The following is a 21611-nucleotide window of genomic DNA, read 5'->3' on the forward strand; positions in this document are numbered from 1 at the left end:
AAATCCAGGATTAAATTCCTGCTCAGAAAAAAAAAAAAAAAAAAAAAAAAAGCCGAGAAAGACGAGTGTGTATGACTGAGCCTCAGAACCACATAGGTCTATACATATGCATATATGTGAGTCTACGTATATGACATATATGTCACAAAGGCCAAAAAATTTTAAATAACACATCATCGGAAAGGAAATAAAAGTGGAAATGTGTACAAACAAGGCTTTGAGTTCTAAAATTATTAGGAGGAAAGATGCCTAAGAAAAAATTTCAATCCCCTAAAAGCCACTGACACCCTAGGAAACCCAGAGAGAAATGTGAGGCATGACGATAAATCAGAACATGAAAAGGCACATATTAATATGGGTGTAATCCTGGAGACGAGACCGGAATTGTAATTCTAGGAACCAAGAAAAATTTTTTTCCAAGAATTTCCGAGGCAAGGTAATTTGTTCAGGTAAAAAAACAAACAAAAAAAAAAGTTAAGAAAATTGTTTTCAAATTCCTAACTAATGTAGGTCATACTAAAGAATCCCAGAAACGATGAAATGGAGAATGACAGTAATTTATGACTATCTGGACCTTCTCCGGGCAGAATTGCCATCACGGTGGTTGATTCAGTGGCTCACATTGTGTGCTATGTGTGGACCAGGAGGCAGCAGCTTTGGAAGCAAGGAGGGGAGCAAAAGAACAAACCACAAGACTGGAATGTGACCCTCAAGCTCTCTTTCTCTAAATTCTGGAAAGATTTCTTTAGCTGCCCTGATGCCTACCCTTGAGCGCTTCCCCTTGTAGTAGGTGCTTGGGGTGAGGAGGAACTTTCCAATGTGGGGCAGGATGGAGGGGTCCAGGCCCTTGATCCAGCTGGAGGTATGACAGAACCCACTCAAGAACCAGCCATGGTCATCCTCCGGCAAAGAAGCAAAGAGAAACGAAGTTATTTCCACCATCGATGTAACTGGAAAAAAAAAAAAAAATCAAACCGTGTCTTAGCAGAGAAAAAACATACAGAAGCAAAAGGAAGAAAAAGAAGTACTTTCTTAAGAAAGAGTTGATGACTTTTTCTGGACAACTTGGTGAAAATAGGAGTAAAGTGACAAAATAGTGGAATCTCTCTTTTCTGTCCACGGCAGCATCTGACATATGAAATAAGGGCACGGTGCTGGCGTCTTCTCCATCCTAAGGGTGGCTAGGTGGGCTACCTCACAGGATGAAAGCTGTCCTTGAAAGACACTCCAGACAGCGTTTGCAAGAGATCTAAGGTGTCAAGAGTCATTGACGGGGATTAGCTGTGAAGTGTTAACGCCCCAGCTGTATTGTCGGTAATTGGCACAGAAGGACAAAAATCCGTGCCATGCATAGCACTAAGTGAGCCAATCCCACTTCTTGAACATTCTTCTGACAATGAGGAGTAGTGTGTAATTGGTGAGATTTGACACTTGGGGCCTGGGGTGGGGGGATGGGGTGGAGGGGGGGGCGGATAGAGAAGAGGCTAGGAAAACAAGCAGCTCGTTTGGAGGGGAGAAGTCTCAGAAAGAAGAACAGAGGAGGTCTAACAGTCACAACAAAGCTCAAAAACACCCCAAATTCTGGAGGTCAAGCCAGAAGATGAGGCAGAAGCACTCCACAGTGGTCAGAGAAGATCAGTAGAGAGGACTTTAGAGGACACGAGGGAATAGGATGGGGGAGAGAAATGGGTGGTCAAAGACGAGACAGGTGGAACGGAAGTCGCGGCCCCGTCTGATTCCCGGTTGTCACTTGAGCTCCGCAAACACGCCGGAAATCCCTTGAGCAGTGAGAGAGCTCCATGCCACAAGGTACGATCTAGTTTGAAATGATTCAATTAATAACTGTGATTGAGGTCAGGGAACAAAATTCTGGGGATTGTGGGTAGCGACACAGAAACAAGGTTACAGGGCAAAATGCTAATGGTAGTTGGACAGGTCCTCACTCACCTGCACGCTGGACAATAGAGAAGCCGCACATGCTGTGGAAGACACAGCAAAGAAATCTGAAATCGGAAGCTGTGTTTTTGACCCTCCGCTAGCTCTCTTACCCGAGGAAGAGTACTTGGATTTTTGTGGTGAGGAGCGTGCTATTATTTTCTCATTAGTAGGAAGAGGACACTAAGAACAAGAAGCGCCTTAAAGGAGTGTGAGGGCCAAATAGGTCAGGTGCATTAAAAAGATTTTGCAAAATTGATTGAGATAAGAACAACAACAACAATGAAAAATACAAACATCTTAGGCAGAAAATGCAAATAGCTAGGATGTGAACGATCACTTAGCGAAAGTCTGTAGTGTGCCAGGCGCCATGCCAGATGCTCCAGGTGCTGTAAAAACGTTCTCATATAATCTTCAGAGTTACCTTGAAACTTGAGTATTATTTTTAAAAAACTTCTAATGTACTTATTTTTGAGAGAGAGAGAGACAGAGTGGAAGCTGGGGAGGGGCAGAGAGAGAGAGGGAGACACAAAATCCAAAGCAGGCTTCTGGCTGTCATCACAGAGCCCAACGCAGGTCTCAAACCCACGAACCGTGAGATCATGACCTGAGCTGAAGTCAGACGCTTAACTGACTGAGCCACCCAGGCGCCCTGAACCTTGAGTATTATAAGCTCAATGATATAGATGAGGCTCAGAGAGGTTGACAAAGTTGCCCAAAATCTCTTAAAAAGATCTCCTCACTGGTCAACGAAGTAAGCACGTAATACTTGCTTTATGCAATAGTTTCCTCAGCTACATGTGGGAAAAACTCTCCTAGAAACAATAGAAAAATAAATGGGCAATATCCTTGAATTTCCCAAAGCTCAAGCATTTCATAGGTATTACAAAAATTCAGATGTATAAAATGGAATAGCCTTGACAGGAAGTTAAGAGGCAATGAATAGACTTTAAATCTCAGCTGTCCCAGGACCCTAATGCCACAACCTTGGAAACGTTCCTAAGGAAAAAAAATTAAATTCCTTTTCTTGATAAGATCGCACCTAACAAGTAAAAAAACAACAACAACAACAAAAATGCACTCACTGATTAGTAAACTGAGTCCATTTTTATTGCTTTTTGGTGATCTTTTAAAAATAAATAATAAAAGCCCTTGTTTACTTACCCAAAGGAGCTGCGTCCAGCTCACTGGAGTAAAAAGTGATATCACTGTCGCAAAACACAATCTAGGTCCCTTAATCCTGTCTCTTTTGATCTCAAAAGGTGGTAACATTCAGTTCGGAGATCACTCATCTGTAAATTGCATCACATTATCTCCGAGTTATTTAAGAAGCAAGCCCTGTTTGGTTTCAGGCATTTGAACCTGCTGAAGGCAAGAACAGTTTGCCACACAGTTCCAAAGGTCTCCCACTTACCACAGTCGTCAGAGCAAGCAAAATGATCGAACCCATTGGGAATCAGTACATTGTAGCCAGGCCAGTGTATTCTGCGAATGCTTTTGGGGAAGAACATAAGAAGAAGCAGAGGCATCACAAGACCTTTCTGGATCATCTCAAAGTGTGTTGTAGGTAAGATACTTTTTAAGGTACTGGAATGAGGAATAAGTGAGACACCTTCTCCTTAACTTCTCAAGCTCTCCTTTCTGGCTTTAGCCCATAGCCTCCAGAGTCTTTTTATCTTTGGTGTCCAAACCTCCTACTCCCTGTCAGAGCTGGAAAGGGAATCTCTAAAATGAACATCGTCTCAGCTCTCAACCCCAACTTCCCTATCAGAGGACTAATAAATGAGGGCGGAGGAAAATTCTCCACTGAAACGTTGTAAAATCCAAGCTGAGGATGACACATAAGCTCTATTATGGCCAAAGAGAATCAGCATGTTTTGAAAGAAAGAGAGAAAGAAAGAAAGAAAGAGAGAGAAAGAGGGAGGGAGGGAGGGAGGAAGGAAGGAAGGAAGGAAGGAAGGAAGGAAGGAAGGAAGAAAGAAAAGGAAAGAAGGAAAGAAAGGAAGAAAATCCTTGGGTAGTGACCAGGAGGCAGTCCATATGGATAAGCAGGCAAATGTTAGGGGGAAAGGTAGTGAACGTGGTCGTTCATTCTTGAATATGGTATCACGTTTATCAATTTTCCTCTACAATTAGGTCCCAATGTTAAAATTTGATAATAATTAACTGAGTATGGTTTTCAATGTTTTCAGCTGTTCCACACAAAAGGCCAAGAGAATCGCCCTGTCTTTGTTCCCCATAGCATCTTGGTTACCAGCCTACCGGATAAAGGAATGGCTACTCAGTGACATTGTTTCCGGAATCAGCACAGGGCTGGTAGCTGTACTGCAAGGTAACTTTTTTAAATTGAGATGTGGGGCGCCTGGGTGCCTCGGTTAAGTGTCTGACTTCGACTCAGGTCATGATCTCACGGTTTGTGAGTTCGAGCCCTGCATCAGGCTCTGTGCTGACAGCCCAGAGCCCGGAGCCTGCTTTGGATTCTATGTCTCCCTCTCTCTCTCCCCCTCCCCTGCTCGTGCTCTGTCTCTCAAAAATAAATAAAATGTAAAAAATAAAAATAAAAAAATATTAAAAAATAAAATTGAGATGTAATTGGGGTGCCTGGGTGGCTCAGTCGCTTAAGTGTCCAACTTGGCTCAGGTCATGACCTCACGGTTCGTGAGTTCAAGCCCCACATTGGGCTGTGTTGCTGACCGCTCGGAGCCTGGAGCCTGCTTCGGATTCTGTGTCTCCCTCTCTCTCTGCCCCACCCCTGCTCACGCTCTCTCTCTCTCTCTCTCTCTCTCTCTCTCCCTCACTCTCTCTCTCTCTCAACGGTGAATAAAAACATTTACAAAAAATAAAGTAACATTGACACATAGTTCATATATCATAAAAGTCATCCTTTTAATGTATAAAATTCAGTGTTCTTTGTGTATATTCACAAGGTTGTGCAACCATCATCATTATGCAATTCCAGGACGTTTTTATCACCAGCACCATCCCCAAACCTTCTTGTCCATTAGTAGTCACTTTCCATCCATCCATCCATCCATCTCCCTGGTAACAACTTTCTGTCTCTATTGATTTGCCGATTCTGGGCATTTCATGTAAACAGAATCACAGAATTTTTTGTATCTGGCTTCTTCCACTTAACACAATGTTTTCAAGGTTCATCCAGGTAGTAGCATGTGAGGGTAATTCCTCTCTTTCCATGATGACTGTCATCCTATGGTATGGGTATACCACATTTGTTTATCCATTCATCAGTTGATGGACATTTGGGTTGTTTTCATTTTTTGGCTATTATGAATAATGTTGTTATGAACAGTTATGTGCCAGTTTTTTGTGTGAACCTATGTTTCAATTCTTTTTGGTATATCCCTAGGAGAGTAATTGCTGCCACATGGTAACCCACTAGCCACATACAAGGGTTCAAATTTCTCCACAGCCTTGTGGACACTAGCTAGTATCTGCCTTTCTTGTTTTAGCTATCCGAGTGAGTCTGAAATGGTATCTCATTTACTTTTGATTTTGATTTCCCTGACGGCTAATGATGTCGAACATCTTTACACGGGCTTACTGGCAATTTGTATATCTGTGGAGAAATGAATCTTCTGCACATTTTAAAATTAGGTTATTTTTTGTATTGTTGAGTTGCAAGAGCTATTTATATATTCTGGATATTAGACTCTTATCCAAGATATGGTTTGCAAATAATTTCTCCCATTCTGTGGATTGTCATTTCACTTTCTTGATGGTATCCTTTGAAGCACACATTTAATTTTGACAGAGCTCAATTTTATCTGTTTTCAATTTGTTGCTCATGCTGTAGGTGTCATTTATGAGAAAACCATTACCTCATCCAAGGTTAAGAAGACTTACGCCTATATTTTCTTCTAAGAGTATTATAGTTTGAGTTCCTACATTTACATCTTCAATCACTTTGAGCTAATCAAGTAACTTATTTTTAAGGTTCAGTCTGAAACACTTGAAGGACTTAATGACGACTTCTATGATTCCCCTTGCATGAAGTAAAGACCCTGATGCTTGTGTATTTACAGGTTTAGCATTTGCTCTGCTGGTCACCATCCCCCCAAGCTACGGACTGTATGCAGCCTTTTTCCCAGTTATAATCTACTTTTTCTTGGGCACTTCTAAACACATATCTGTGGGTAAGTGAATTCTTCGGCTAATTAATGCTCACACTGCTTTTTCTTTGTTGACTCCATTAGCCACGCACTGGATTAATTTCAAATTGTGCATAACCCAGGACGGCAGTCATGGTTTCTTGTAAGAATTGGGACTGGGGGCTGGGGAAGGAGGCCAGAGCTACAGGGAGCGGTCTTTTTATCCGCTACGTTATGGTTGAAAGATAATTGTGCCTTAGGGAGACATATATTGACTACAATGCATCCTCTGCAAATTAGGTCCATTTCCAGTTCTGAGTATGATGGTGGGAGCAGTAGTTGTGAGATTAACCCCGTCGGAGAGTACAGCTGCTCTGGAACTCTCTAATAGCTCGATGAGTAATGATTCATCAGCAGATGAGTATAAGGTGATGGTGGCTGCCACGGTTACAATCCTTTCTGGAATCATTCAGGTGAGCACTTTCTCGTGTGATCTGCCCTCCCCATGCTGCTTGCCCTCCCTGGTGCACATCTTTCCGTTCTTTCTCCTTCCTGCCACCCCTCCACTCTTCCCTTTGGACTGTATCCCTCTTTCGGGAAATAAGAAGGGTCCCTCCCCCCAGCCAGAAGCAGAAGAGAAGATCCACCTTGCAAAGATGAGTGAATGTGGGTCTAGAGAGAAGGAAAGGTGGAAACAGGGAGGCACCAGTGGTGAGGAGAGAAATGCTTAATGCAGTAAAATACCTGAAATTAATATAGTCACTAAACATAACTATATGCAAGTAATAGTGACACTGGCATCTTTGGAACTTTTCTCGTTCTAAGTCCTCAGGGACTGTAATCTAGCTGGAAGGGTTGGGGTTTAGCACTTTGAACTGTCCACATCAGACTTTCGGGAAAGCTGTAGAGGATTATGGAGGGGCTAAAGCCTCATTCATGCCCCTGACACCATTGCTAGGGAATAGTGAAAATGTCATGGATTCCTCAAGATGTTGCCTACATTTATCATTAGTGATATTATTGGCTAAGATCATTCTTTAAAGAAAAAAAAAGTCAATTTAAACAAGGACATCAGCAGTGTGTCCAACTGACAGACAACACGGCCGGTTCTTTTAAATAACGTTTCTGCATCTAGTGCCTTTGCGTGCCCACAGATCCGGCTGCATTCCAAGACGCGAATGGAAAGGCCATCCAGATATCCAAAGGAAGGAGAATCTGTCCATTCATGTTACTGCAAAATACTGATGCTTTGGGGGAATTAACAACTGTGGCCCCTGGTTAAAAGCGAGCACTTCTGAGGTTTAATACACAGTTGTGTCCTTCCTATGAAAGTAACTTGTTGGAAGGAACATGAATGGATGATCACCCATGAATGCCATAGCAGCTAGAAAGTCACTTAAAATTACATGGGAAAATTTATGAGGGCTGATTCTAGATAAGCTTTTGCTGTGGAAGGTATGTTGGGTGAGTCTTCTAAACGTATGGCATCTTAAAAGGTGGAGCGGGGACGAATAAGCCTGCTACTTCTTGGGGTATACTAGACTCACACGCTATGTGAACACTATGTCATGATCGACCTTGCAGGTAGGATACGGGAAGGAAGGGGAGGGAGGCACCCTGAACCCGAGGTGTTCCAGGAGACAAGGACACCTGCTTCAAGACACAGGCATACAGGCTGAACCTTTACATTTTGAATCATTTCAGCGGCTGGTGCTTTAGTTTGTTGAGCTGTGTCGGTAATCTACACTAACAAAGGCCTTTGCCCTTCTCTTCCCAGTTGCTCATGGGAGTTCTGCAGATTGGGTTCGTGGTGATCTATCTATCGGAGTCCCTAATCAGTGGCTTCACCACAGCTGCTGCCGTGCACGTTTTGGTTTCTCAGCTCAAGTTTATGCTTCAGCTGAATGTTCCTGCACACACTGACCCATTTTCAATTTTCAAAGTGAGTAGTCCTTTGGCCTAAAAAGTATCGAAGTCTGTGAAATTTACTATCGTGTGTCTGGGAGAACTTTCCGGTAATGCCTTCGTCGTGGGGCTTGCCTACAACTTCCAAGAAGTCAACGGGTGGTGATATTTAGTCACATTAGGAAAAAATTAGTGGCAAAGGGCAGAACACTGAATATCAACCACGTCTACCATCCGGTCAACGTGAACAAAGGAAATTAAGTACCAGTGCTCTGAGATTTGACTCTTAAGTATTATTTAAAAGAAAAACTTGAAGTGCCTTATTAAAGGCTTTCCTATTTTGTCCCAAGATTTAAAACTTTCCTCCAAATTTTATTTTGAAAGAAATGTGCTAATTGAACGTTAACGTTTCGCTGTTTCTCAAAGGCAGGTCTTGTTCTTTTAAAATTGAGGTTCTTCTGACTCTTTGATGCATCCCTGTTTATAAAGCAAAAGGACATTAGCCAATGTGTAAATAGGGCAGTCGCTCTTTCTTCTACCTGAGGATGTATTGCAGAATGACCGTGTCCTTAGCGCTTCTGATTATTTAAAGCCCAATTTATTTTATTTTATTTTTTTGAGAGAGAGAGAGAGAGCAGAGGAGGGGCAGAGAAATAGGGAGAGAGAGAGAATCTTAAGCAGGCTCCCAGCTCAAGGTGGAACCCCACATAGGGCTCTATCTCACGACCATAGATCATGACCTGAGCAGAAATCAAGAGTTGGACACTTAACTGACTGTGCCACTCAGGTGCCTCTTAGCCCTTCTGATTTTATTTAAGTTCTCTCTTTTTGTCTTGCCGAGTCTAGCTAAATGCTTGCCTGTTTTATTTATCTTTTCCAAAAAATCAGCTTTTGGTTACATCGATCTTTTCTATTGTCCTTTTAGTTCTATTTCATTTATTTCCACTCTGATCTTTGTTATGTCCTTGCTTTGATTAACTTTGGGCTTATTAGTTGGGCTTAGTAGTTATTGGGAGTTGAGACAGAATTTGCTCCATATTGGAACCAATACTCTCTCACTCCCATAGAGAGCTATTCTAGAAGTGGAATGTTCGAGGAACAATTTGAGATCTATTTGGGGCCTGCTTGAGCTATATCGACCCCATGGATATGGAATCCAAGTGGCCTCAAAAATTAAGATTATGCACGGGCTCTTGGGTGGCTCAGTCGGTTAAGTGGCTCTTCATTTTGGCTCAGATCATGACCTCACGGTTCGTGAGTTCAAGCCCCAAGGCAGGCTGACAATGAGAAGCCTGCTTGGAATTCTCTGTCTCTCCCTCTCTCCCTCTGTCCCTCCCCTGCTCATGTGCACACACACAAACTTTCTCTCTGCCTCTCAAAATAAATAAATAAAACTAAAAAAAAAAAAAATTAAGATTATGCACAGTGCACAAAATTAGCTAGGAAACAAATTCCCAAAAGTGACACAGACAGTAAACGAAGAAATGTGAAGGGCTTTGACCTTTAAAAAAAAAAAGGCCAGGAATTAAGGAGACACATGCTAAGAAAACTTTTGGGGACCAGAGGTTATTCCCTGGATAGAGCAATGATGATGATTGTGGAATAATGGCCAATGAGATAGAAAAGCAGAGAGACCAGTTGTGAAAATGTGAAAATTTTGGACACCGGCCAAAGAGCTTCCCAGCAAAAATGCCAAAAGCATCCCTAAACCAGTGTGGTGCCAATACTATGCTAACCTACCTTTCTCCTACCTCCATGGTAGTAGCTACAATTACTGATTCATGGTTAACATGAGCAGAACAGAGGAGAGCTATGCCATCTATGTCTGCCTTTTTGCCTCAATGTTTCTTGTAAATCTGTTTGGAAATAATCAAATGTTGCATCTACATTGTACATTAATATAACACTTGGCCGGGGGGAAGCAAACCAATGAACAAACAAAAAGCAGGATCAGACCTATAAAGACAGAGAAGAAATTGATGGTTGCCAGAGGGGTGGGGCTGGGGGTTTGGGCGGAGTTGGTAAAGGGGAGAGGGAGATATAGTTGAGCTGTAAAATAAATGTGTCATGGAAATAAAGGCACAGCATAGGGAATGCAGTCAGTGATCTTGTAATAGAGTTGCATGGTGACAGATGGGAGCTATGCCTGTGATGTACACAGCATAACGTCTGGAGAGGCCGAATCACTGTATTGTACACCTGAAACTAACATCGTGTGTCCACTGCACTCAAATTTTTAAAAAGTTCACAAAAAAGTAAGAATAAAAAAGATTTTTAAAAAGAAAGAAAAAGTATAGCACTTGGCTGTCTTTCGCTTTTATGATTTTAGGTACTGAATTCCATATTCACACAAATAGAGAAGACTAATATTGCAGACCTTGTGACATCCTTGATTATTCTGCTGATTGTATTTGTGGTTAAAGAAATAAATCAGCGCTACAAAGCCAAACTTCCGGTGCCCATCCCAATTGAACTCATCATGGTAACTGATCATCTTCAGACTTTCTTCCAGAATTCATTAGTCTCCTGTTGTTCTGTTGAAAGCCCTTTGCCATTTGCAGATCAGGAGGTGTTAGTGGGACAGATGCCATCTCTGCGTTTTCTGGGTGTAATCTTTAGTATGGCGTTCTCTTCATGCAGAATTAAATGACTTCCTTTTATGATTTTGGGTTCGTTCTCTCCATGTAAGACGTGGCCGGCTCAGAGAGCAAGGTCTCGGAGAGGGTGACAGACCCACGGGAATCAGAGCTGTGGTTCTTAACTCTGGTGACACATTAGAATTGCTTCAGGACTTTTGTAAAAAGTAGCAAAGCCTGGCCTTGAGATTTTTATCTAAGCAGACTGTTAGTCGTTATCTCATATTTCTAACTTGGGCAATTTGCAACTTTGCAGACTGTGATCGCAACAGGTGTGTCCTATGGCTTTGACTTCAAAAACAGGTTTGAGGTGGCTGTGGTTGGGGAGATGAAAAGAGGGTAAGTGTGTCTTTTATGATCAGTCTCCAAGCACTGATTAGAGAGTGGGCAGTAGCTACGGAGGGCCGCAAGCTGAAATGCACTAATCCAGCTCAGAACCCTCCCTCCCTCTTGGGAGGATGAGGAAGGCACGATACTCTCCTTCTAGGAAGGAGCCACAGAGGCTCTGCAGTTCTTAATGTCAGAAAGTCTGTCCTCGTGGAAGAATGCACACGCCAGATGAGCAGGGATTCACACGCAGGTAAAAGTAGAACAAAGTAAAAAAATAGGAAAATCAAACCTGCTTTTCCTCCCAAAAAAGGAACCAAATGAAGCCAGATTTCCTTGTCCATAAATTACTATAAACAATATGTAGTGTTTTGTTTGAGGTTACTGGGGCCAAGTTCCAACAGTTCAAAAGAGACACAGAAGGAATACCTGTGGCACACTGCTTGAGCAATCCAGATAGGGCACACTCTGTCCTTCCTCGTGATCAAATTCAAAACAAGGCCAGAGCAACAGTTAACGCTACAGATCAGGAAGGGAGGTCCAGTTCATGCCAGGACATTGAAAATGTATTGATTGCATTGCATTTATCGGATTGAGAAGAGGGATCCAGTTTTGGGCTTTCTTCTCTCTGCCCTCTGACCATAGCCTCAATGTCTTTCGATTTGCTTCCCAAGGACAAATTGTGTTCCTGTTTAAAAAAAAAAAAAAAAAAAAAAAAAGACTTCCCTCCCTCCCCATGCCTAAAGAGTTTTTGAGAATTCCAAGAATCAGCATTCATATGCTTAGTGGACTTTAAAATAACCATTTTTTTTAAAAAAAAAAAGCAAGTATGTGTATTTTAAAGCAAAAATATTTTTATCACCGGAGAGTCATCTGTTACACTTAATGAATTTCAAACACCACTTTTAATTTAAAAGATTTTTAAGCAGGAATTAGTCTGAAACTGAAAGACCATTTCTAGGGTTTCTCTTCACTCTGCAACTTGCAAGTGGTTATACTTTATTTAAAAGTTTTAGAAGACATGAATTACATAGACAGATGACAGCTAGCTAGCTAGATGACAGATAGATAGATGATAGATAATAGATGATAGGTAGGTAGGCAGATAGATGATAGATTAAAATTAAAATAGAATAGAATAAAATTAAAATTAATTAAAATAGAAAAATTAAAGAGGATCTTTTCATAAGGATTTGGGAAATAAAAGATAAACTTAAGAACACTTAGTTACAGGGGCGCCTGGGTGGCTCAGTCGATTGGGCGTCCGACTTCAGCTCAGGTCACCATCTCGCGGTCTGTGAGTTCGAGCCCCACATCGGGCTCTGGGCTGATGGCTCAGAGCCTGGAGCCTGCTTCTGATTCTGTGTCTCCCTCTCTCTCTGCCCCTCCCCCGTTCATGCTCTGTCTCTCTCTGTCTCAAAAATAAACAAACGTTAAAAAAAAAAAAAAAAGAACACTTAATTACAGTCTTAGAGACTTTTCTTAGTGAATAAACCTTGAATGTCGGTGGACCTCTCTCCACAGTGTTTGTGGGGTGGGGGAAGGAATAACTCGCATTTAGGGAGACAGTGTAGCCCGGTAGGCAAGCTCGGCTGTTCTCGAGGCAAAGCGCCTCGGATTTACTTGAGTTATTTTTTGATCTTGGGCAAATAACTAAACTCTATGCCTCAGTGTCCTTGGCTGAAAACACAGGGCTAAAAATAGTAGCTCTCACATTGGCTTCTTGTAAGGATTAAGTGTGTTAATACATGTGACATGCCTAGGTGCCTGGCCTAGAGTAAGCGCTCACACTGCATGACTACTAACTGTTGCTAATTTAGCACTTAAATTAGGTGCTGGGCTCTTTGCACTCCATTTTTTTCTGAGTGATAATTGAGTGGGCATTTAATTTTTTTAATTTTTTTTTTTTAAGAGAAAGAGCGCATGTGTGAGCAGAGGAGGGGGCAGAGGGAGTGATAGAGAGAGAGAGAATCTTAAGCAGACTCCATGCTCAGTGCAGAGTCCAACTCAGGGCTTGACCCCATAACCCTGGGATCAAAGGTCAAAAGCTCGACTGACTAAGCCATCCAGGACCCCGAGTGGGCATTTTAAATTTCTGATGACTGCAAAAGAATACACCTGGAAAACAATGATTATTAATTATTGCTCAGCTGCTGTTAATAAGTATGACACCCCAGAAATGATTTTGTGAAGTCACACCCACTGACTGAAAGAAAGTGATCATCGAAGCAGTAAAGGAGACACACAGGACATATTCTGATTCCAGAGGGATCTTATAATAATAGCTAACAGGCACTTCGTACCTTACAGTGTGTAAATAGTATTCATGTTCTATTAGTATTCTAATAGTTCTAACAGTATTCATTATTTTATCTGACCCCCCCCCCAAAATTATGAAGTAAATAAAACAAGCATTATTATCTTCCCTTTACAAATGAGGAAACTGGCTCAGGCAAGGGTACGTAGCAGAGCCAGGAACTGAATCCAAGTTTTCAGACTGTAAATCTCCACCACACCACTCTGTCTAAGGAATTTAGAGGCCAGGACACAAGAATAATAGCAGACCTCTGGTTATTTTGGTATAAAACGCAAATCTTCATTGTATCATGGATTTGGGGTTTGTTTTGTAGAAAACAATATTCCAAGCTAACTTTCCGATTCATGGTAGCTGCAGCATTTGTGGTCATGGTACTTCTTCAAGATTAAAGCTGGGGCACCTGGGTGGTTCAGTCGGTTGAGCATCCAACTTCGGCTCATCTCGTGGCCATGATCTCATGGCTCGTGAGTTCAAGCCCCGCGTCGGTCTCTGTGCTGCCAGGTCAGAGCCTGGAGCCTACTTCGGATTATGTCTCTCTCTCTCTCTCTCTCTCTCTCTCTCTGCCCCTCCCCCGCTTGTACTCTGTCTCTTAAAAAAAATGAATAAACATAAAAAAAATTTCTTTAAAGATTAAGGTTGAAAGTATATTAGCACAGATACTCACAAAATATGAACAGCAAGTAGGAAATTGTCCAGTGGATCCAATAAACCTACTGTCATTAAGATTTAGGTCAGAAACAGATGTTGACAGGAGTTGAGCATGTCAGTAAATTGGCGTTGACTTGGAGATACTTGTACCTTTTATAATACAATTAGTAAGTATCACTGAACTGTTCTAAATTCATAAGGTACAAACACAGATGGCTCTTCTCTGAACGTTTCCCTGACCACTACGTCACTATAAATGCCCTTCTCCATCGGGGCTATAGCTGGCTCTAGCAGTTCTGTGGAACCTAGGGCAGAGTCCGAGGCCCATGTGTTTGCGAACAGCTTTTCATGAAAGGTATTGCTATCAATGGAGGGGAGATTTTCTCGCTTCCCTTGTCTTGAACTGTGTTCATTCAAAGACCTTCATCCATGGATGACTGTTGGAGGGATTACGGGTGATGCTTTTCAATCCAGCGTAACAATACCAGTGGGATCTAAGACATGTTGCATGAAGCTTAGAGGGATACAAGTGTACCTTATGGCGTGGCTATACTAGCAAAATATCAGATGCACCGTTATCATGGGACTGGATTGGCATTCTTGTATCAAAATCAGGCAGCATTGCTTTTCAACAGTAAGATAACAGATTCCAAAGTTTGTGGTGGTGCTAAATTCTTGCTGGCCACACTCCACAGTGAGACAAAAGTCAGCCTGGACTGCATTCATTCATTGATTCGCCAGACGATTATTGACGTACGCCATGATGTACGTCATGAAGAATGCTCAGTCCTGGTGATAGAATAATGAAGTAGTCATAGTCCCTGCTTTGTGTCGGGGTAGGGAGTTGGGGGGGGTGGGGTGGGAGGGAGGGATAAGGAAGGGAAGCATCCAGAGCTGGAGAAGCCTGGAGAATGTCAACTAACCCTGACCTTGGTGGTGAGGGAGGACTTTCTGGAAGGAGGGAGGGAGGGGGATGAGGGGAATGGTACGGGCAGAAGGAACAGCAAATTCGAAGCTTCCAAGTTAAGAGTACAGGTGATGCCTCTGAGAAACAAACAAAAAAGCTTGGTATTGCTGGAGAACAAATTCTGGGAAATGATAGCGATTGAGCAGGAGTTGGGGGGGGGGAGGGAGGGATGGGGGCCTTGCTAAAGAATTCGGGCTTTTCCTGAGGGCAAATGGATGCCACTGAAGGTTTATTAGTAGGTTGGTGACATTCAAACTCGGCTCAATTTCCTTTTCAGATTTCAGTCCCCCAGCGCACCCGACATGCAGATTTTCCAAGAGACCATCGGGGATAGCTTCGGCATCGCGATCGTTGGCTTTGTGGTGGCCTTCTCAGTGGCCAGCGTCTATTCCCTCAAGTATGATTACCCGATTGATGGCAATCAGGTAAGTTTACAACCTATGCTGGGGGTCCTTTGGCCACTCTGAGTAATATTCGACGGTGCCACCTCTAAAAAAGATTCTCCTCTTCGTTCTCCTGCCAGGAGTTGATAGCCTTGGGACTGAGTAACATATTCAGTGGATCATTCAAAGGCTTTGCCGCGAGTACTGCCCTCTCCAGATCGGGGGTTCAGGAGAGCACTGGAGGCAAAACACAGGTATTTCAGGGTCTTTGCTGCCAGGGCCCCCCTGGCGATTGTGCCGGGGAAATCCAAGCCAGGGGAGAAGGCAATTCCATGATGAGCATCTTTTCGTCGTTAACAGATTGCTGGGCTTCTCTCTGCTATCATCGTTCTGATTGTCATTGTATCCATTGGATTTCTTCTGGAGCCACTACAAAAGGTAACGCCTGTCTGCCTTTGGGTACTCTCTCTCTCTGTCTCTCCGCTTTGCGGGAGGAATCCAAGACCCTGGTTCTTCAACTCTGGAAGCACAAACTGAATGGGAAAATGAGCTCGCTGCAGGCTCTCAAGCACTCTTCCTAATCAATACTCGTGGGCCAAAAATACTTATTTTTTTTCCACTGGCGGCATTTTATGAATGTTAGGAATGCAAAATGCCCCAGCTACCTTATCTACTCTACCCTCCGGCGTGTCCGTAGCCCCGAATATAACTAATGTTTGGACGGGAAGACACGTTGGCACCGCAGCCTCCATGTGCATTGACGGGAGTGAAGATCTTCCTAAAGGCCGAGGTAGCCGGGGCCGCTATCAGCTTCCGGGAGTGGTGCTACCAGCCACACAACCGTCCTTAGGGATCCGCCCTGCAGCTCCCGGAGTTAGTCTGGACTCCAAGCCCGGCGCCGGGTGACTGCGGGATGGAAGCGAGCGCCACACACAGGCCTCCCATCCTCACCCTCGTGCTCCTTCGTCCATCTCTGCTGTCATCTTTGAGGGTTTAGGTTCGTGCTTTGCAACCTGCGACAGCACCCAGATTTTTAAAAACAGCAGATCCTCTGGGAAACAGAGGATCTCTAGGAGACCGACAATGGTAAATGCGTTGCTCTTCGTGGTGGTCATATAATTTTGAGGGGCTCCACGGAGCCCTGGAGCTCAAGTCCTGTAGGCCTACTTTTCTCATCCCGGCCCTGGCACTTATTCTCTGTGTGCTTTGGGGCAAATTACTTAACCTCTCTGAACCTCAAGTGCTCCGTTTGTAAAATAGGGAGGGAAACAGTACCCGCGTCACAGAGTCACTGTGAAAACGAAATGAAATATTGTACATTAAGGACTTAGCTCGGGGCCTGGCACGGGGCAAGCAGGTAATGAATGGCAGCCATTATTATTGATATTATTACCGTCGTATTGTTGTTACTCTATAAACATTATATTACACTTCTGACTACAAAGGGCATAGAGGTAGGACACGGGCCCCCAGTGTTTATTGGTTGGTATCTAGGCCTTTTTCCTTGTTGGTTGGTGGCTGGAAAGTGACGATGTTGCCAGGTTTCTGGACAAACAGTGTGGTTGTGCCAAAGAGCCCCACTGGCCAAATCTGTCTTCAAGCCTTGCGGAGTGCTATTGGCCGAAAAGGTGCCTTCTCCACGAGCTAACTGATTTCCAAAGGAATCAAGAAGTCCCTCAAAGAAATAGAAGAATGTAGATCTCAATAGAAACAAGTGCGCATACAGCCCCCCTCCCCACTGAGAATTCTGGCTTACTGTGCTTTTCCCATAGATACGCTTGGGCTCTACCTCACGCACATCGAGATAGAGAACCTCAAGAAGTAATTGCCATTTAAAATCCTCTCTCCCTCATGAATAAAGCACACCGAGGGCCTGAATCAAAGGCCCTGCTACAAAGGATCCATGTGACACGTTCTGCCATTGTGCGTGCAACATCTGTTTGCTTGGAACAGCTGGCTTGCTTCTCCGTGTCATAGGAAATATGCCAGTAGCTAATGATAAATGTCTCTTGAGTGCTGATTAAGGATCAGCGGACTTCGAAGCCTTTCATCCGTGTTTAATGCTTTATATCAACTGCAGTATGGATGCCTGGTTCCCTCTAAGATTATCCCCCTTTTCCTTTCTATGGCTTCTCAGTGCTCTGTAATCTTTATTTTTTGAAAGGGCTCTGTTGTGTAGGGATCTCAATGAAAATTTTTCAAAAATTGTTTCTCTGTGGAATACTGACCAGGTGAGGGGGGAGAGCACATTGTACAGAGCCCGGCAGACCCCTCACCCGGCCACCACGGCGGTGACATCTTATGTAGCCACAGTACATTACCAAAACCAGTACAAAACCATACTGCTAACTAGATTACAGGCTCTATTCGGTTTTCGCCATTTTTTTAACTGGCAATTTCCCTTTCATGCCACCAAGGCCATTATTTAGTGCCCTAAACAATGGCCTCTGTTCTCACAGTGAGTAAAATTAACCGGTTAGATATTAAGTTCTGAATGTTACTTTGAAAATCAAAAAACACCCAGACCAGTCAAACTATCTTTGAGATGGGAAAATAAAAGCTGTCGGGCTCTTCTTCATGCACTGCGCCGGGACGGCATAACAGCGGTCGATACACAAATGCCATCGTCCTTTCAAAACGAACAGCTTGAATTGGGGGTGGGGGGTGGGTGTCGGGAGCATGTTCCTACCGTTGTGTTAAAATCCGAATAAGGAAGGGAGCATAGTTGCCTAGTCTGCATTTTTTTTTTCTACCAGAACTATCCTAATTCCTGCAAGACAAATGATTTCATTTTGGCACGTGGAGAAGCAGAAGCCCCAAGTGTTGCTGGGGTTAGAGGAGAGTTTACCACCCAGATCATTCTTCGTGAATCTACTAATCAAGTTGTATCAACATCAGGGTTTCTTTTTAAAAATTTTTTTTCAACGTTTATTTATTTTTTGGGGGACAGAGAGAGACAGAGCATGAACGGGGGCGGGGCAGAGAGAGAGGGAGACACAGAATCGGAAACAGGCTCCAGGCTCTGAGCCATCAGCCCAGAGCCTGACGCGGGGCTCGAACTCACGGACTGCGAGATCGTGACCTGGCTGAAGTCAGACGCTTAACCGACTGCGCCACCCAGGCGCCCCAACATCAGGGTTTCTTAAAAGAGGCCGTGTTAATGAGTGGTTAGGGCTGGCTAATATTGGGAAATATTAATTCATTAGCATATCCACTCACCGAATAAGTATCAAAACCCATCCTATATGCATTTGTTTACCAGTCCTGGCAGTCCCGGGGATATAGCAGGGAACAAGACAGACATGGCTCATGCTGTGCCAGAGAGGGTGCCTCAAATCTCGGCTAACCTCAGCTTCCTCTTAACAAATGGTTGAATGCTGATCGTTATCAAAGGCTTGAATTATGATTCCAGGTGTGCCAAGCTTCCCAAGGTTTTTTGTTTTTTGTTTTTAATGAAAAGCAACCTGCCTCCCCATCACCAAACAGGTTATCTTTGGGGAAAATTTTTCAAGGTGTAGGTCTTAAGAGCTGCCTGGCTCTGTCCCAAAGGACAGGCTAGCAAGTGCTTTCATCCCATCCATAGCCTGCAGCCGACACTATGGTGGAGACAAAGCCATGACTGGGAACAGGTCAGAGTCTCAGACCTGGTGCATCTTGATGGCACTGTATACCGGAAAAGGGTGTGTTCTGTGATAGGCTTCGAGGCCCTTTAAAGGACACAACTTATCTACAGCCTTCACCTTTGCTTTGCATGGCTTCTTTGATTATCTTTCAGTACATCTGCTGTTCAATGTTTTTTTTGCAGTCTGTCCTGGCAGCGTTAGCACTTGGGAACCTGAAGGGAATGCTGATGCAGTTCACAGAAATACGAAGACTGTGGCAAAAGGATAAATACGATTGTGTGAGTAGAGGTGACGACATTTGAAAGAGGGAGGAATCGGGACGCCGTCCTGATACTGATGGGAAGTGCGTGTTCGTAGTGTAAGCTAAGTGCAATGTTGTTTCCCTACGTCTGTTCAAATATCTGAGCTTATTTCACTTGCTGCTTTTAAACTGCATACGCTAACGATCATCCTCAGGGATTTTAATTTAAAAGAACGAGCCACTTGCAAGTAGGAAATGCCCATGAAACACTAGTACTCCTGTTCTTCATTAGATCACACGTTCGTTTCCAGAGGATCTGGGAGGAATTTAAATTCTGAACATTCCTCTTGGAAATACTCTAGAAAGTCTCCCCTCGCACTTGGCATGCCTTGCGAGGAGGAGAAGCAGAGTCCATAATTTTATCAGGATCAAAGTCTGGGGCATAAAAAGGTTGCTTACATCTCCTACGGTACTTAACAGGAATAAAGTAATCAGCTACACTTGGTTTAATTTAGTTCCTGATAGATAATTGTTGGGGATCTTAACACCCTTTGAGCAAGCTATGATTCTTGTACAGATAGTAGCCATTGATTAAAACAGCAGGCCACAAGTAAGAAATTAATTTGCTGCCCATTAGTTTGCTGACTGTAACCAACAGGTCCTGTTTCCACGGTGTTAGGCTCAGTCCTTTCTTTAACTGGCTCAGGGATGGGATTAGAAATGGACCCAGTCTCTTCGGACTTGTAAAAATATTTGCATGCGTTTCTGCAGCTCCGAATGAACCCACAGAAATGACCTCTCGAGGCAGGTCCCTTGTCCTGTACACGTCTGGCCTCTGCTTTGACTTTAGAAGCTCATGCTTTCTCAGAGCTCCGGACCTAAGACACTGGACTTGAGTCGGACTAAATTGTGCTGCATGCGTTGTCTTCTCTTTACAGCTGATATGGATCATGACCTTCATCTTTGCCATTGTCCTGGGACTCGGGTTGGGCCTGGCGGCCAGCGTGGCATTCCAGCTCCTGACCATTGTGTTCAGGACCCAGTTGTGAGTGTTTGTCGTGCTCTGCATCCTTGCAGACTTCAACCTGCCCTTGGAAGGGGAAAAATACTTGTCACTGATTAAGGGGAATGTAGTTTGGTTAACAGGCATCCTTATCTATCAAGGTGGGCCAGTCTGTTCTTCCTCACGTCACTCGCCTCAAGGTGACCCCAGAACGTCAGCCCAGGTCCCACCAGCTGTTGGTGGGCCAATGGCTTTGCCACAAATTCAAAGAAATCATATAAATCTTGGAGCCTGTTTGCCCAGCTGTAAACCGAAAGTCATTATCCTCTGAGCAGGTTTGATGTCTTTGCCCTAGCCTTGCTGGACATGGAAATGTGTTCCCACAAAGACTGTGGGATTCTCCACGTCTAGTGGAGGGCTGTTCCTCTTTAGGGGTTGCTAGATTGTGCTCCCACCTGAAAAACAGGGAGCCGGACTAGAGAACTTCTCCAAGTCACCTCTTGTCTGAAAAGGACACAAAAGCTAGTTAGCATTCTTGATTCTTAACGTCCAGTCCAAACATCTTCCTGATTCTTACATCTCTGCCATACAGTGTCACCACCATGTGGTCACTCAGCCTGTGTTAGGTGACATGGTGTGACAGAGAAACAGGCTTCTTGGTTGCTTTAAGAGTTCTAGAACAGAAGGTGGTATAGTTAACGTTAATACCTGACTGATGGAACACGTTTATGTTGAAATGTTCCTGCACTCTCTTATTCATTTATGTTTTCACTCATTTCTTGAGGACCCATCAATCACAGAGACAAACCAAGTGGTCACAGGCAAAACATTATGCTATACCACGTCCTTATCACTACAAATGGGTAACTCCATCTGTCTATTTCACTGAATAACTGTGATATTCGGGATCCAAACAGCAAAAGCATATGGAAGCACTTTGTAGAGTGGGAGGTGGTAAGTGGGAGGCCCTGTTCTAGGAGGCGTGGGAGGGCAATGAGTTGTTTGCCCTCCAGGGTGCCTCGTGGCATGATGAATCCCCAGCCTTTTAAATTTTGAAAGTGAGCCGTCTTTGATAGGCTGGGAAAGGTCCATGTTAACAAACACGCACGAGTAATTCACTTGGTGTTGATTTTCCCCTACAGTCCAAAATGCAGCACACTGGCGAATGTTGGAAGGAGCAACGTCTATAAGAATAAAAAAGATTACTCTGACGTAAGGAAGATTCATTTTTGACTTTGACTTGATGAAAGATATCAATATGAATCCAAAGGGCATCATCTCATAGTACTTCTCTGCCTTACAGATGTATGAACCAGAAGGGGTGAAGATCTTCAGGTGTCCATCTCCCATCTACTTTGCAAACATTCATTTCTTTAAGCAGAAACTTATCGATGCTGTAAGGTTTGAAGTTGTTACATGTATATATACTTTTTGTAACTCCACTGAATATCTAGGAGGGAAGTGTTTGTTCTGCCAACAGAGGGTTAATGATTTCACATATGTTGACGCCGGATTGT

The 21611-nt window shown here is 43.6% G+C and overlaps 1 protein-coding gene across 1 annotated transcript in view; it reads left to right on the forward strand.

The window, feature by feature from the left end:
- SLC26A3 (solute carrier family 26 member 3) overlaps positions 1-21611 on the forward strand; it is a 47328-nt gene that overhangs the window by 14346 nt on the left and 11371 nt on the right. Inside the window, exons 2-15 of the mRNA XM_006929111.4 lie at positions 3288-3502; positions 4128-4267; positions 5979-6089; positions 6345-6517; positions 7822-7986; positions 10279-10431; positions 10842-10924; positions 15122-15269; positions 15368-15481; positions 15588-15665; positions 19033-19128; positions 20030-20136; positions 21237-21306; positions 21398-21490. Of these exons, the coding sequence (XP_006929173.1) occupies positions 3372-3502; positions 4128-4267; positions 5979-6089; positions 6345-6517; positions 7822-7986; positions 10279-10431; positions 10842-10924; positions 15122-15269; positions 15368-15481; positions 15588-15665; positions 19033-19128; positions 20030-20136; positions 21237-21306; positions 21398-21490 (1662 nt within the window). The 5' untranslated portion in view covers positions 3288-3371. The remainder of the gene's footprint in view (positions 1-3287; positions 3503-4127; positions 4268-5978; positions 6090-6344; positions 6518-7821; positions 7987-10278; positions 10432-10841; positions 10925-15121; positions 15270-15367; positions 15482-15587; positions 15666-19032; positions 19129-20029; positions 20137-21236; positions 21307-21397; positions 21491-21611) is intronic.

Source organism: Felis catus, chromosome A2 (assembly GCF_018350175.1).
Source record: "Felis catus isolate Fca126 chromosome A2, F.catus_Fca126_mat1.0, whole genome shotgun sequence".
NCBI lineage: Eukaryota > Metazoa > Chordata > Mammalia > Carnivora > Felidae > Felis > Felis catus.